The following is a 17,054-nucleotide window of genomic DNA, read 5'->3' as shown; positions in this document are numbered from 1 at the left end:
TAAAAAGAAATAGTAACGAGTTGGTCTGAAAATATCGACAAATCTCGTATTGCTCAAGGCAATAGAAGGAACAGCGAGACATCAAAAGGGGGCAAAGTTATGAAAAGAAAAAAGGTTTGGCCGACCATTTACAGCTTTCACCGACAGTAAGTTCAACCAATACGCACCAGAAATCGCTGATTAGAGGTAAAAAAATAAAGATGGCTATTTTATTTCATAAAATTACAGTAAAAATATTTCAAACGCTTTTTCATTACATCACATATTTCAAAACTGGGAGCCGTTTTTTTTTTCAAAATCAACGATACAATTTCAGTAAACCAAATACTTTTTAATGCTTTATATATACGACTACTAGATAAACCTCTAAAAAGTTAAAAAAAACACCCTACCTGTTTATTACAGGGGTAAATTTACATAAAATCGCATATAAAGGCCTTAAAAATATAAGGTATATTTATTAGTTTTAAGTCTCAAGAATCCAATCCTGTTAGAATTAAAAAAAGTTGTTACAAAGGGTCTCCCAAATTAAAATGCATCTTTTAAAAGACGCCCTCTACAGTGGTGAAAAACAAATAAGTGCCAAAAAAAAAATTTTATTCCTCAAATCCTTCTTAACAATGAATAGAAAAAAAATTATGATCATAAATATAATAGTTTTTTGTTTAATATTTCAAAATTGTGTTTTATTCCAATTTAGAAAGTAAAAGTCCCCTTAATATTCATTTATTATAAATGTGTCTTCTCAGAATTAATCCAAGTCTTTTAAGATTTCTGCTACACTTTTAGCTTTCGTTTCTACAACAATAAATAAACAAAATGGTACCGCTAAGATACAAACTCCAGAAAAAATAAAAAAAGCTGGACCAATTCCTATTAGCAGTACCAAAGGTTCAAAATACTTGCCTATAATAAACCCAGCTGTCCAACAAATAGCTGCAGTGATCGAAGAAGCATACGACTTTACATTTGGTGGGAACGTTTCTCCCATAATAACCCAAGGTAACGGACCGTATCCAAAGTTATACATAAATATATAACCAATAAGGCAAATAATAGGTAAAAATGTTATTGACGAAACGTCGTAATGGTGAGAGTTTAATAAACAGTAAATACCTAAGAGAATTTCTGATAAAGCCATACCAGCTGCTGATATGAGTAATAATAATTTTCGACCCCAACGGTCCACTAAAAACGGAGTAAGAAAACTAGTAAGAAATTGCACAGATCCAATAACGATGGAGCAAATCTCTGGTCGTAAAGAACTGCCAGCTTGTTCAAATATAGATTGAGCATAAAAAAATACTGCGATTACTCCAGAAAATTGTTGAATCACTCCCAATGTAACAGTAATACCAAGAGCTTTTGTTAGTGGTTTAGATTTAAAGATATCTACTATTGAACCTTTTCCGTCTTCTTCAATTTTATTCTGAATCATATCAAGTTCTTGATTGATATCTACATTGTAACCTCTCACTTTTTGAAGACAGATCTTTGCTCCTCGTATATTATTTTTGCTTAGCAAATACAGTGGAGATTCTGGTGCAATAAGTGTAAATATGACCAAAAATATGATTGGAAATGTTCCTAAAATTATATTAAATGTCATCAGATTTACAAAGGGGCCTAAACAGTACGAAAAATATAATCCAAAACATAAATAGACATTCATCATTGAACCCAAAGTTCCTCTATTTGAACTATCAGCGATTTCTCCAGCGTACATTGGTATGACAGTATAAACGCCACCTAAAGCTATACCCAAAAAGAATCTAGCAACATAATATACAGCAACATGTTTACTAAATGCAAGAAGATAGTAGCATACTACAAATGGTATTCCGCTTATAATTAAAGTCTTCTTTCTTCCTATCTTATCTGCTAAAAATCCGAAAATAAAAGGTCCAAATATAGCGCCTAATGGAAAAAAAGACGATATCCATGACCTTTCTTCTAAAGACACTGGATGATCAAAAGGAGTTGTTATTTTATTTCCTAATCTATCTAGCACAGGAGAGGTCCATGTTAGGACGGTACCAGCTACAAAGCTGACGATGTTTGCTAAAAAGAAAAAAAATATTTATTTTATTTTTAATAAATTTCAAAATAGTTAATAAATTGCTAAAAAGAGATATATTTTGTAGACACATTAACAAATGATTAAATTAAAAAGAAAAGTATTTTAAAAGTGTAAAGCATTAATTCCTAGTTAAGCGCTTTCTTCAATACAATAACCTAATATTGTTCTGAAGCTATTTTCTTGTGGCATTTTAAAGTAATTACTATTTAATTGGGAATAAGCCACAATTAAAGGTTAAATTACGTTTATTCACGTTTTAATTTCCACTTCGGAAGTCGTTCTCAAAATACAAACATTAGTAAATTAAACAATTTAATTAAATTGCTCGGCAGAATGTAGTAGGATCTGGTTACCCATATAGAAAGAGGAATTAAAAGGAAAATACCGTTATTAGTAAGTCAGTAACATATAGAGCATACATCATTTATGTTTTTTAAATAACAAACATATAAAATCAGAATTTGGTGTTTATTGAAGATAAACTAAATGCACGACCAAATACTTACCATGTCGGGATAGTATTATGAGGTTTTTTTCCTGGTTTTTCCCTCATAATTTACTATGGAAACACTAACAGGAGAATTTTACTGTCATCATGGCATGTATTTGTCTTTTTAAAGACGAATTACATGCTATGACCTTTTCTGATGGATATTCTCAAGTTAAAGTTGATTTCATGTAATCGAATGAACTATCTTATAAGTAAAGTCGTCCCAGGAGCGCAACTCAACAATATTGGCAATATCATTTTAAAGTCGTCTACTTTAATATGTATAATGTATGTCTGAATTTTCAATATAAATGAGTCAGATAAAATTAAATTATTAGAAGAATTTTTCACTAAATAACAGAAAAACAAAAATTTGTTTAATTTACTAATGTTTGTATTTTAAGAACTATTTCCGAAGTGGAAATTGAAACGTCAATAAACGTAATTTAACCTTTAATTATGGCTTATTCCCATTTAAATAGTAATTAATAATTTAAAGTAAGTAATTTTTAAAAAATATTATTCTGAAGCTTTTTTCTTGTGATATCTTAATACAATTTACTGTTTTCATTGGGAAATAAGCCACAATTTTACTTTAAAATAAGTTTATTTTGACGTTTCTATTTCCACTTCGGAAATCATTCTCAAAATACAAAACATTAATAAATTAAAAAAAAATTATTTTTTTTTATCTGATTCATTCATATTGACAATTTGGACATATATTATAAATTTTAAAGTAGATGACGGTCAAATGATACTGTCCATATTTTTGAGTTGCGTTCCTGGGACGACTTTATTGGAAGATAGTTCATTCGATTAGATGAAATCAACTTTAACCTAAGAATACCGTCAGAAAAATAATAGCGTTTGGGACGACTTTATTGGAAGATAGTTCATTCGATTAGATGAAATCAACTTTAATCTAAGAATACCGTCAGAAAAATAATAGCATTTGATTTGCCTTTAAAATACAACCACAAGCAATGATGACAGTAAAATTCTCCTGTTAGTGATTCTATATTAAATCAAGAGGAAAAAACCAGGAAAAACCCTCATAATACTATCCCGACATGCTAAATATTTGATCTTGCTCAATTAAATATAAGCTTGCTCACCTATTTTAACCGTTTAAAAAGTTAATAATAATCCAATACTTCAAACAACTAAAAGAAGTGACAGTGGTATTTCTAGGAAGTTTGATAGTGTGGACGAAGACATAATTCACCGTAAAGTGTACGCTATGTATAATAAAGAAAAATTGGTGCCGATATTATGACAATATTTTTAAAAAATTCAATACATATGACATTAGAATTAAGTGCGGAAGAGCAAGTATGTGGAAGTTTTAGTCGCATAGGATTTAAGGTTTAAGAAAATTAACAAAATAGAGGTAATTATGGAATTCTATCGTCTAGGCATATAGCAAACGGAATATTTAACGAAAATAAAACAGTATCGGAGGGAAAATAAATCAATTATTTATACAGATGAGGCATGGTTTGATACACACGACTCTCCATCAAGAGGTTGGTTTGACAACAACGAACACTCTGCAACAAAAACTACTTCCAATAGTTCCAATAAAGAAAAACGCGTAACGTTATTCCATGCCGGATTAGTAGACGAATGGGTTCCAAACACTGTCTTAATCTGCCAAAAATATTAGTGGATCTTGCATCGATTATCACCAAAACACAACCGCGAATGTATTTGAAGACTGATTTTAAAATAAATTAATATCAAATGTATCACCAAACACTGTAATTGTTATGGAAAATGCGTCTTATCATATTAGACAATTTAATAAAGCTCCTTGTGCCAATGATACTAAAATTACTATTCAAATTTAATAATAATAATTCAATAATGATATTGATTTTGAAGAAACATATAGGAAAAATGGTTTATTGCCCATTTTAAAGACATTATTTATAAAAAAGGATATGTATGTGATAAGTATGCATAAAGTATGAGTCATACAATTTGAAGACTGCCACAATATGGTTAAAAATGGTTATAATGCACAAAATGCACAAAAATTATTGTGCATTTGTACAATGTTAAAAATGGTTAAAATGGGTTTCATTGTATTTTTAATCCTATATAACACATGTGGCACCAATCAAAGTTTGGCATTAAGAGAAAATATGGTACACCCATCGAGTTAGAATCTATAGAGAGGGCATCACGTGACTAAAAACGACCTCGCTTCGGCCATATTGTGTTGCCACTTTTGACAGATCGTATATGTTTATTTACGTTGGTTGTTTTTCGAATATTTTTAGTTTTATAATACTTTTATAGAAACTGTAATAGTATATTGTGATAGTGCATAATAATGGTTTCTTGTTCTCAACGTAGTTGCAGTAGCAGAAGCGGTATTAATAAAAAATCTTCAGGAATATCGTTCCACAGGTTAGTATACAAACATGTAAACAAAGGAATGGCCCGTACTTCAGAGAATAAATTAATAGTATTTGACTATTAATTTATCTTTATGTATAATATATCGTGTTTTTAGTGTTTACCGAGGGATAAATAAATCATAGTTTATTAAAAATGTATTGCACTTTTTTAGATTATGATTAAATCTTCTGAATAACTAGTCATATTTTTATAGTAGTTTTAATATTATTGAGTCCGGCCATGATCCCACCGCCATATTGGTTTCACAGTTAGCCACGCCTACCTACGCCGTTTTTAGTACATACGTTAATATGCTCATAGCTTCTCCATAGATTCTAACTCGATGGGTACACCTTTAGGCGCTTCAAATTTAACATATTAATAGTGAAGTTAAGTTAGTGATAATAATATTATCAGCTGGCAAAATGCAATTGCACATATAGAAAAAATTCTAGATAATTTTCAAATGATTGTAATTAATTTAGCAGATGATACTGATAGTGACACTGACCTGAGACATTAACATTTTTGATTAGCTGAATTATAATTTTGTAAATAATATTTATTAAATATTTCATATGCTTTTATTTCTTTCATTTTGCCTAACTATTTTATAAAAATTGGTACCTAATGATTTTATAACTCTAATTTTCTATGTAATCCGGGATATTTCGTATAAAATTAGTACGGTCCTTGGGCTTAGCACGTCCCTTTTAAAAGTTCCTCTTAAACCTCCGCTATGTTTACTACTTAGTTTACCGCTTACCAAAATTATACATAAGTCAAGGTACCTACTACATTTGTTAATGTACCTTACCTACTAAATTCACGCCTAGTAAAGCCTAACTAAAATTTAGTATGATATATAAGTTTTAATAGTAATTATAGATAGGTACAGTCCATCTTATTTAAATACCGTTGCACGTCATTATCATTGACAGAGATCCAAGTTGACATAGTTGTCAAAGTATAAAAAAATCCTGAATCCATTTTAAATCAAATAGGTCACAATTATTGCAAAAGTGGATTATACAACAAAACAAATTAATATTTAATGTAAATAAATAGAAACTAAACAAAAGTTAAAAAATAATCTTGTTAAAAACAATTTGAGCAGCTTGTATGCATCGAATAAAGATGTAAAATGGAATACTTAAACAAAACAACACTTTTTTCGTTACTTATTAATTTCTTGCCAACACCGCAACTGTCAAATAAGTGTTACCAATTTATGCCAAAATATCACCTTCGTTCGATTACAGTTACAGTGTGTTCCAAACAAATGTTCTTCATAAAAACGCTTTATAAAAATTAAACGAAACAAATTATTGTGCATTTCTTTAAGTTACCGTTAATAGAAATCTTTAAATATTATTTCTACGCGTATATAATAAAATATGTATAGTGGCTGTAATGCCAGTGTACTCGACAAAGTAATTCAAAAAAGGAACACACCTACCGCCTAAATATTTCGTGTTGGTATCATGTAACATCACGAACTATGACGCGGATGACTTATGGGCGTGCATGATTTGGACGCTAAATTTAAAATTCGACACTGAAAAATAAAATTATCTGTTTCTGTATACATGATTTGGACGCTGGGTGTAATTGAAATGTAAATGGAAAGTCAGGTAATAAAATTCTAGAGATTAAGCTTCATAAGGTTTATTTGTCACTTTGAAATAAATACGACATACATTTTACGAAATGGAATCGATCGATACAGTTAAGGTCGATTCAAACACATCAGTCCCGTCACAGTCCCGGCACCGAACCGGTCCCGTCTGGTCACAGAACTATTCGTTTGTCTATTCGCACACACCCGAAATGCATCAGTCTTCGGCGACCAATCTGTTGAAAAGATGAAAAGTTTCTCGGATGAAGAATTAACAAATATTATTATTTCCTGCCAAATATTATTTTTAAAATTATTGTCCATGTATTTTGCATGCGACAAATCATATAAAACATTATATTTTCTCAAACATTCTATTAATTGTTCGTCAATAATTTTATTTTGTTCACTTGTACCGCCCGTCATGTTCCCGGCAAAACCAAAAATTCGTCGTTGAGATTATAAAATCGGCCGGGCGATAGACGTGTCGAAACCTGACTGCTGGGAAACTGTTCGTCAACTGATGAATGTAAATGCCGGCGACATATTTCTAATAAAGAATATTTTGTATGACGATTGTTCGGTTCGGCGCCGGGACTGTGACGAGACGTGACTGATGTGTTTGAATCGACCTTTAGTTTGATACTCATGTATCCTATTTCTAACGAACATAATTTTTTTTTCTACTCTTTGGATCTTTAAGTCTATTACTTTCACTATTACAGACACTATTAATTTTAATGAAAGTTTCAGTTTGAAAATTTTTTAAAACATCAATAAAATGGAAAATATTTGGATGAGCATGGTAAAAATTATCATTAAAACGCGAGTGAAACGATTCACAAGCATTAGTTGTTAATTGTAAACTCTCACTCATCGCAGCCCTTTGAGCAAAATTTTACCACGATTACTTACTAACGTTGAAATTTCCATGTTCACTTTTCACTATTCTCTGACAAACTAATAACTAGTAACTAAGTAAATTTCAATGACCATCATTAAACCCTAATTATATCTAATATCTGGTACCTGCGATAATCCTTCTGGCAGCGTCCAAAACAAGGGTACTTTTAAGACCCTCAGGTACTTCAGCGTCGAAAACATGCCCGCCCGTATATATAGGTAAGTTTTGATGGTAATCTTCTTCCGCTCACTGATAAGTTTACACTCCTTAATAAGCTGTGGCTGTTTTCTGCAGAACTTTGATTTATTTATGTGCTATGTTGCCCTTCTAAAAAGTTAAGTGCAATTCTGTTCTATATTTAAAAAATTCAAGATTTCGGTTCTGAGTGACTGTTTAAACAGTTTTTTTTTTCAAAAGTAAAATAATCTATGTATCTACATATTAGTATTATAGGATTTTTGTATATATTTAGATAAAATTACATAATCGGTATTGTTTTGTATTTGTACAGTTCGATTTGTCTGTTTTGTTATTATGTTTAACTGACATTAAAACATTTTATTATTACTGACATTAAAAGGTTATCAAGTTAAGAAGTGATATTTACAGTTACGATTTTATTAAATTCGAAATCTTCAAATTCCAACAAAACCTAAATTATATTAAACAAGAGAATAATACCTAGAATTAACTTTGAAACCAGATTCCTACAACCAACTTCTTTTTCTTGACGCCAACAAAAAAAAACTACAATAATTAAGTCAACAGTATTTGTTTTACATATTACGTTAACCATAAACATGTTCCATTAAAAAATCAGGAAGTGGAACTCATGACCAAAAAAATAAAAAAAAAACAAACTTAACTAAGGAAATTAATTACGTAATTTTTTGAGATTTGTGTGTGCCACCATAACTTTTGACTTCTGTTTCCATATGTTTGATTATAGTGAAATTAACTTTGTTGTATTTTCATCACAATATTTGCTTACAATGCCAGAACATAGATAATTATACATTAGATAGTACTAATTCGAGTAATTATTTTTTTTTGTCATTTTTGTTTTATTCTAATAAGCAACACCCAGTATATAAAATGGATTTCAATCATCAAGATTCGGCAGGGGTAGACAACCAAAAGACTGTAAGGATTCTCCGGTCGTTAACCTGCGAAAACAAAGGTTCCTGGTTTCCTGGAAAACAAAACAAAAAATCACTACCTGGAATATTAAAACAATTTATGAAGCCGGAAAGATACACAACGTCGTACAAAAAATTCAAAGCATCTCCATCAAAATATTGGGAACAAGTGAAACCACATGGCCAGACTCGGGTGAATAATAGATTTCAACTATCAAAATATACTATTCGGGAAATAATGATCCAAACCATCTGGTGGAGAGGGTAAACTTTATTACCAAACTTTCCACATTTAAGAGAGGCTAGTTGAACACCTAATTGCTTCAAAATATTTATTAAGGACCACTGAAGCAATAAAACAATTAAAATGTATTTTTCCTTCAATTTATTTATAGTGAACTTAAGAGCTAATTCAACATTGATAATTATCGCAATTCTGATAATACTAATAAGAGTTATACAAATATCATTAGCTTTACAGTGCTGGGAGGCAGTAACAGAGATACATAGAATTGAGAGAAAAAAACTGATATACGTTTAACACAAAACACCGGGTTTACAAGCGCATTTATCACTTACGCACCACGCACTTTTCGGGATCGACAACACACCTCAGCCCGTCTTTACTTGCCGAGAGGCAAATTAGCACTGAGACTAGTGAGACTGACCTAAGTTATATAACGCGGGAAGGAGGAAGGTTTATGATGTAGGGAATCAGTCGCACACACGTTTCCACGATAGCTGACGATATGAGCGTACAATTTGATAAAATAACTATACTACGATTACAATAATATACAGGTTGTTTTTACAACATACTGCCCCCCGTTGAAGCACTAGCTTTAACATTATAAAAAGCATTAAAAGGAAAAGAGTACATAAAAAAACAATATGAGTACCTAATAGTATACAAATTCATACAAACAACATATGAGTAAAAGTACTAAACCTAATAACATTAACATAATCCTTCACTAGGAAGGGGACACAATGTTGTTATAGTGCGTTTGAAAATCCGATCCTTAGTTTTAACAGATGCAATTCTCACTCGGACATCTTTACCCGGAAAGACTTCCATCACTCGTGCCAATGACCAGTAGAGAGGAGGGAGATTGTCTTCTTTAACTAGTACAAGGTCATTGGGTTGTAAATTTTTGAATGGGAGAAACCATTTTGGACGATTTTGAAGTCGATTCAGATAATTAGTCGACCACCTTTTCCAAAAAAAGTTGCTGGAGCTTAGAGAGATTTGCCAGATGCTAAGTGTATTTTCCGGGATATATGTATACTCCTGGTCGGGTAGCGAGGTGAGAGACCTTCCAATTAGGAAGTGACCAGGGGTAAGATATGTGAAATCGGAGGGATCAATAGAGAGAGCACAAATGGGCCGAGAATTAAGTACGGCTTCAATTTGGGTAAGCACGGTACTGAATTCCTCGAATGTAATTTTGAGATTGGCCAATAATCTATAGATATGATGTTTAGCGCTCTCTCAGAGTCCTCCACGATGAGGAGATCGAGGTGGTATTGTTTTCCACCGATTTTGAGAGAAGGCTAAAAATTTCTGAATAAAAGAGTTAGTTTCCTTATTTTTCAAGAAATTATAGAGTTCGAATAACTGATTTTTAGCCCCAAGAAAGTTTGTCGCATTATCAGAGAATATAGTCTGAGGGAGACCTCTTCGACTGATAAAGCGCTTGAGAGTAAACAGAAACGCTTCTGTTGTAAGCCCACTGACTAATTCTATATGAACCACACGTGTGGACATACAGACAAACAGAGCTATGCATGACTTCATCGAGGGACTTTTACGAAGTTTAGAGGCCTTTATTAGAAAGGGACCACCAAAATCCAAACCTACATGAGCAAAAACTTGAGCAGAGCATAAGCGTTCTTTAGGTAAATCAGACATGATTTAAGAAACATATTCGTTGATGAATGCTTTATATTGAGAGTATACATTTTCGTGTTTTAAGAGTTTATTTTCTAAACTAATAAACCTTTTCCTAGCCATATTGTAAGAATTGCCCAGCATTTTATGTGCTGTTTTAGAAATGAGAGGAAGCTTTACCTGAAACCGACCAGAAGGTAGAATTTGAGTTGTTCCAGTGAATATTTGTTCAGCCAGATCCTCAGAGGAGGAGATTTTAACAGAGAGGGTCACTTCTTCGATTTTGAAGAATTGTCGAATTATATTATAGAGCTTATCCTCAGATGTGGACTGGACAAATAAAGAGACATTTGACTGTGTAGGGGACAACTGTGAGCGATAAATTCCTTTGTAAAGTGCGTAAGGAGGTAAAGAACCAAACATAATGTACCCTAAGGGTGTGTTCTGGAGAACAGGGAGTCCTTTACCTAAACGTATTAAACCATCCGATAACAACTCGCTATATATGTCACTGGCAAGAAGAAGATCTATATTTCCAGGGAGAGAGTAGGTGGGATCTGCGATAGTGACCGTAGAGGGGATATTAAATTTACTTCTGTTTATGGATACCTGAGGGAGTCTACAAGTTATGTTGTCTAAAATAGCACAGGAGATTTTGAAACCATTACCATTTCTTTTGTATGGAAAAATTTCTAGATCGACCATTTGGTTCGAGTATGAACTATGTTCAGAGATAGTAGACATTTGTAACCTTTTGCTGTAAGGAGAGAGATTTAATTTTTGAACCAAATTTTTAAAGATAAATGACGACTGAGATCCACTATATAAAATACATATAGCGTGTATGGGTACGCCATGCTTTGAATAAATAGTGACTCGAGCGGTTGCCAGCAGAACATCCTGCTTTATTGACAGAGCAGAGAGAGGAGTCATCACATTTGAGACCTGAGAGGTTTGAGATTCAGAGATAGAGACATAATTACTTGGACCGGCTTCACCATCAGACCAAGTGTTTTGTACATTGCGAGAGGTTGCGTGATTTTGTCGTTGAAAAGATCTACTAGAAGAAGAGCTATTTTCATGGTCATTGTGCAAGAGTGTATGATGCCTTTTCTTGTATATACCACATAAACGTTGAGACGAACAATTTTGAGAAAAGTGTTTAGTTCCTAAACAGTTGCGACATGGTTTGTTTTCATTAACAAATTTATACTTATCCTGTAAGAGAAGATTAGTAAATTTTGTGCATGCATAAATAGTGTGTGTAGCATTATTACAAAATACGCATGTTTTGGAGTACGAGTTATTTTTATTATTTGCTGAAGAGAAGAGAACCGTTTGAGAGTGAGTTTTAATAACTTTTTTATCGTTATTATCTGAGGAGTTTGACTTTTCCATGTCGCACTTTTTTTCTAAAAAATCAAAGAATTGATTTAGCGTGGGAATATCTTTTGACCCTAACTCGTATTCGAAAGACCGGTGAGTGGTAAAGTCCACTTTTGTAAAAATATTTCTATTAATAAGAGATCCCAATGCTCGATGGGTACATTCATATTTTTTAGCGCGAGTAAGGTCTGTTTTGCGGTGACCAAAAATTCGCGTAATGCCTTTGCATTAGTTTTGACTAAAGATAGAACTTTCAAAAGGACGCTGTATATGCAAACTAATTAGGCGCGATTTGTTTTCGTAACGATTTCGAAGAGTCTCTAACGCGATTTGGAAGTTTTCTTCTAAGGCCCATATTTATAGTCGGTACTCAAGTATTGGTCGATGCTTGAGGTCGACCTTGAGTCGTTTTTGTGTTTTATAAACGGATCTCGAGCACGAAATCGAGCTTGAGTACACAAAAATGACAGCTCGTGCTCAAGCATCGGATCGACCTGCCTTGAGCACGGGTTCCTAACCTAACTTGTCTGTTTATATTTATATTTTTTTCCAATTCGCTTCAATACAATATATTTTTTTTTTGTTTTTTGAGATTATGGATATTTTTGTTCAACATCCAGGATTAAGTCATGGCAGCTTAATATTTGATCAAAGTTGATTAAGAGTTAGAAAGGAAAAATGACAAATTCCAGAATTATTAATAGGTGAATTATTATGAATAGTGAATATGCATGCAGCACAGGCACTATCTACTTACTCCAGCATTAAAGCAAGGTATTTATTGATAATGGGCTAAACAAAAAATAGGTATATGATAGATATATCTTTTTAGGTAATGATCAACAAAATAGATATAATAGTGCACATGTAAGAAATGTTGCCAAAAGGCTATTTAGAACCTGGAAAATATGGTTTCCCTGTCTGCAATGAAGCCTACAAATCAAATTAAATACATATCTTGCAATAATAAGTGCTACAGCAGTACTCTGTAATATGTGTTTACAGGAAAATAATTATAAATGGTGATGATGATTTTCTAGAAAATACTGATGTGCCAGAAAATAGAAATGTTAATGATGTGGAACAAGGTTTAAATTTTAGGAGACATTTTATTCAACAATGCTATGCATGAGAATGTGAATATATTATTGAATACCCATGTTAAATATATTCTTTTTTATTTTATATGTCGAAATGTATTTTTTATATTTTAATTTAAAATAAATGAGGGTTATACTATACTCAGACAACTTAAGCAAGTATATCTTTATTGAGTTCGAGTTGTCTCTCTCCTTTTAAATAAGTGTTTATTCCTTTCACAAAACCTTTCCTTATCAAATATAAAATTAATTACATGTTTAAAATATTAGTATTCTTTATTTAAAAATATATTTATAAACCTTCACGATAAGTAAATTTGAAAGTAACAATTTATAAAACTAAAAAATGGAATAATATCAGGCTTGTTAAATATAAAATAATATAATAATCGCTTTACAACCACCATTAAAAACAAAATCACCAAAAAAAAAAAAATAACCAAAACTAGTATTTACATTTACAATTTTTAACAGTTTTCAATATAATACATTAAGTACAAAATACTACATACTAGTACTAGTATTTACATTTAGAATTTTTAACAGTTTTTAATATAATACATTAAGTACAAAATAAGAATAGTTATTATATAAATGATTGTTTTAAAAATCCATAACTATAGATTAGGTATTATTAAACTTTGGAATAATTCAAACCTTTTTTTGGCGAATGTTTTTTATTTGCAATTATAATAGCTACTACTCCATTAGTAGTAGTGTTTGTTATTACTGTTACATATTGCCATAAGTATATTTAAGATTACTTACCATTTGAAGCACATTGACATATTCTATAGGAACAACAGGTGTCATATTACAAGTATTACTTGAAATTCTTATTATATGTACAGGTAAGATTTCTCAAAATTATCATACATAACAACTCTTTATTTTGAACTGGAAAAGCAATGGATGGAGTCAGATAATTCTCATGTTACAGTAATTAAACTTATATGTCCTTCTATCTGGTGGGCCTCCTTTTGTTCTACAATTATCTAAGTATGAAAATAAAGTAAATTTACCTCTTCCAAATACTTCTGTGTTGTCCCAAGGACAGACGATGCTTACATATATGTCGGGAACAGCAACTTTTACAAACTCCATACCTACATCAGGCTTTGGCTTTTTTAAAGGGCCATCACCTATAGCCAGCACGCTGTTGTTTCTCTGCATTTTCTACTATAAAAATTTTGCTTGAATAAATAAAAATATTTTACCTCTGTTTCAATTTGTTTTACAATTTTCGTAGCTGTTCTGAAGTCCTTAATATATCTACCTCAGGCTGGCAGTTATATAATACGCTGTATTGTACTCCCAACCCTTCTTTTTTCATTAAGGAAGCACCGTTTGTCCTTTTATTCTCTACAGTATTATTTTCCTTTACCAGCTGGATTAAAAACACCTTTCCTTTTGTTGAATACACTGCATATTTAGTACAATGTCCGCTCATCTAAAAATCGACATAATTGAAATTTATTCCCTCGAATGCATATTTTTTTATAATATATTACATACCTTAAAATGATTTATTAAAAATTAATTTTTTTAATACACAACATGCCTCTTCTTCAATGAAACTAAATTTGGCGCTAAAAATATTTAAATAAAGTTTGGTGACAATGATAATAATTGACAGAATCTTCTTTTTATTGGATGCCATCTATCAAATTTACTTAAAATCCCTAATTTTCGTGCTTGAGATCAATATTGTACGAGAATACCCGAAGTATCGTTTATAGAACACAACAAATACTGAGCATGACTTTGACGTAAGTTCGACTTGGCGGAGCACGTGCTCAAGCACGAGCTTGAGTACTGACTATAAATACGGGGCTTAAACTTGGTTGTTTTCTACCAACTGGAGGGGTTGGTTGCGTAGAAAGGATTTGAGATAAACAAAACGCTGGACGTTGTTGAGTTCCTGGTTATTGATAATTAAAGTCTCGAAGAGCTGATAGAATGCACTCCATTCTGAGAAGCATCCTGAGAAAGTTTGAGTTTTAATTTCGGGAAGAGTCACTTTAGCACTAGCTAAACGTGGAGAAGTGGAACTGGACTGGTGTGAAAGAGGTTGGAGCATCTCCATTCTATGTTGAAGACCTGCTAAAGTTGAGAAGTATTTTTCTTCAATTTCTTCCCTATCGCGATCTTCAGTGTTTGCTTCGTCCAGTTCCTCAATCTGATCCATGAGGAACTGGATCATATTTGGCGTAGCAATTCGTTAGTTCAGTACGACGGAGGTGGAACTGCAAGGGATCCGTTTCTTGTTTAGAGTTATCCCTTAACCAATTAGAGATACGAGAGATTTTTGATTTCAGCGGTTTGCGTTGTTTCTTTAATTGATCCATTGCGGATAGAGAGGTATCGTAAGCTTTGCGAGATATTTAGCTATCAGAGATACACGAGAAATAAAAAATTTAAGTCTAAAACACAGCTTAGTCCACCCCGAATAATAAATAAGAGTATCATATAATATATGTATCATATAAACTCGTCCCGTATACCAATAATATGCGTTCGAACTTTTGAAGGTCCCTGTACGCGTGATTCTAAAAATATATCTTGGAACGAACTCACCAAATAGAAATGAATCGTAAAAAATCCATAGCACATCACATGTTTCTTGTCAGCAATTTCACTTGATGTCGCGATATCGATTATGTCTAAGAGTGTTGAGATAAGCGATTAACACTTGCGTGGTCACGTAATGTTCCATGTACCGTGAGATTGTTTATCTTATACAAGGTTTTATTTTGTGAAGAGCACTTAGTAATGTGTTTATTTTAATTATTACGGGAAGAGAATTAAATAAGAGAAAATTAATTTGATTTATGAAGATAAATCAGAACAGGAATTGCGATATTACAATATTCGGATCGAAGAGACCAAAAATGGTGGAGAGGGTAAACTTTATTACCAAACTTTCCACATTTAAGAGAGGCTAGTTGAACACCTAATTGCTTCAAAATATTTATTAAGGACCACTGAAGCAATAAAACAATTGAAATGTATTTTTCCTTTGATTTATTTATAGTGAACTTAAGAGCTAATTAAACATTGATAATTATCGACATTCTGATAATACTAAAAAGAGTTATACAAATATCATTAGCTTTACAGTGCTGGGAGGCAGTAACAGACATACATAGAATTGAGAGAAACAAACTGATATACGTTTCACACAAAACACCGGGTTTACAAGCGCATTTATCACTTACGCAGTCCGTCTTTACTTGCCGAGAGGCAAATTAGCACTGAGACTAGTGAGACTGACCTAAGTTATATAACGCGGGAAGAAGGGAGGTTTATGATGTAGGGAATCAGTCGCACACACGTTAACACGATAGCTGACGATATGAGCGTACAATTTGATAAAATAACTATACTACGATTACAATATTATACAGGTTGTTTTTACAACATCATCGAAATGGAGTAGCAATAAAATTGTTGTTGATAAGAACTTATGTTAGTCAGTGACCTCTTTCATTCCTATCTCCGATAGAGTAGTTATGATTACTCTAACAATGATCTAACTAAAGTTAAATATATTCCAAGTATATGCTCCGACTTCCGACAAGACACGACGAAATAGAACAGTTAGGTATATAAAGACGTACAACAAACCCTGCATAATACAAAGCCTGTAGATATCACGATTATTATGGGTGATTTTAACTCAAAAGTAGAAAAAGAAGAAGTATTGTAGGGAAATATGGATTGGGTTTAGGAAATAACAGATTGGTGGAGTTTTGCCAAGAGAACTATTTAATAGTTACAAATACTTACTTTAAATGACCTAATCGTAGACATGTCACCTGGAAATCGCCTGCAGATAATGATAGTGATAGCAAAGTTATTAGAAACCAGATATATTATGTTTTAATAAAAAAAGGTTTCGGAACATAAAAAAGGTTTTGAAACTCCATTAAATCAGCAAAAAATACCCTGGAGTAGATACAGCCACACCACAGTCCGGTTGTTGTAATATTCGATCTCCGATTAGAAAAACTAACTACACGTTGCAATTAGAATCA

General features: G+C 32.1%; 1 protein-coding gene across 1 annotated transcript in view; it reads right to left on the bottom strand.

Moving 5' to 3' along the window:
* Positions 1-580: 580 nt before the first annotated feature.
* The window catches only part of LOC140439749 (facilitated trehalose transporter Tret1-2 homolog), a 155,003-nt gene continuing 138,529 nt past the window's right edge, over positions 581-17,054 (bottom strand). Inside the window, exon 3 of the mRNA XM_072529879.1 lies at positions 581-2,061. Within this exon, the coding sequence (XP_072385980.1) occupies positions 752-2,061 (1,310 nt within the window). The 3' untranslated portion in view covers positions 581-751. The remainder of the gene's footprint in view (positions 2,062-17,054) is intronic.

The sequence above is a fragment of the Diabrotica undecimpunctata genome, chromosome 4 (genome assembly GCF_040954645.1).
Source record: "Diabrotica undecimpunctata isolate CICGRU chromosome 4, icDiaUnde3, whole genome shotgun sequence".
NCBI classification, from domain to species: Eukaryota; Metazoa; Arthropoda; class Insecta; order Coleoptera; family Chrysomelidae; genus Diabrotica; species Diabrotica undecimpunctata.
This window is presented reverse-complemented; position numbering and strand designations above follow the sequence as displayed.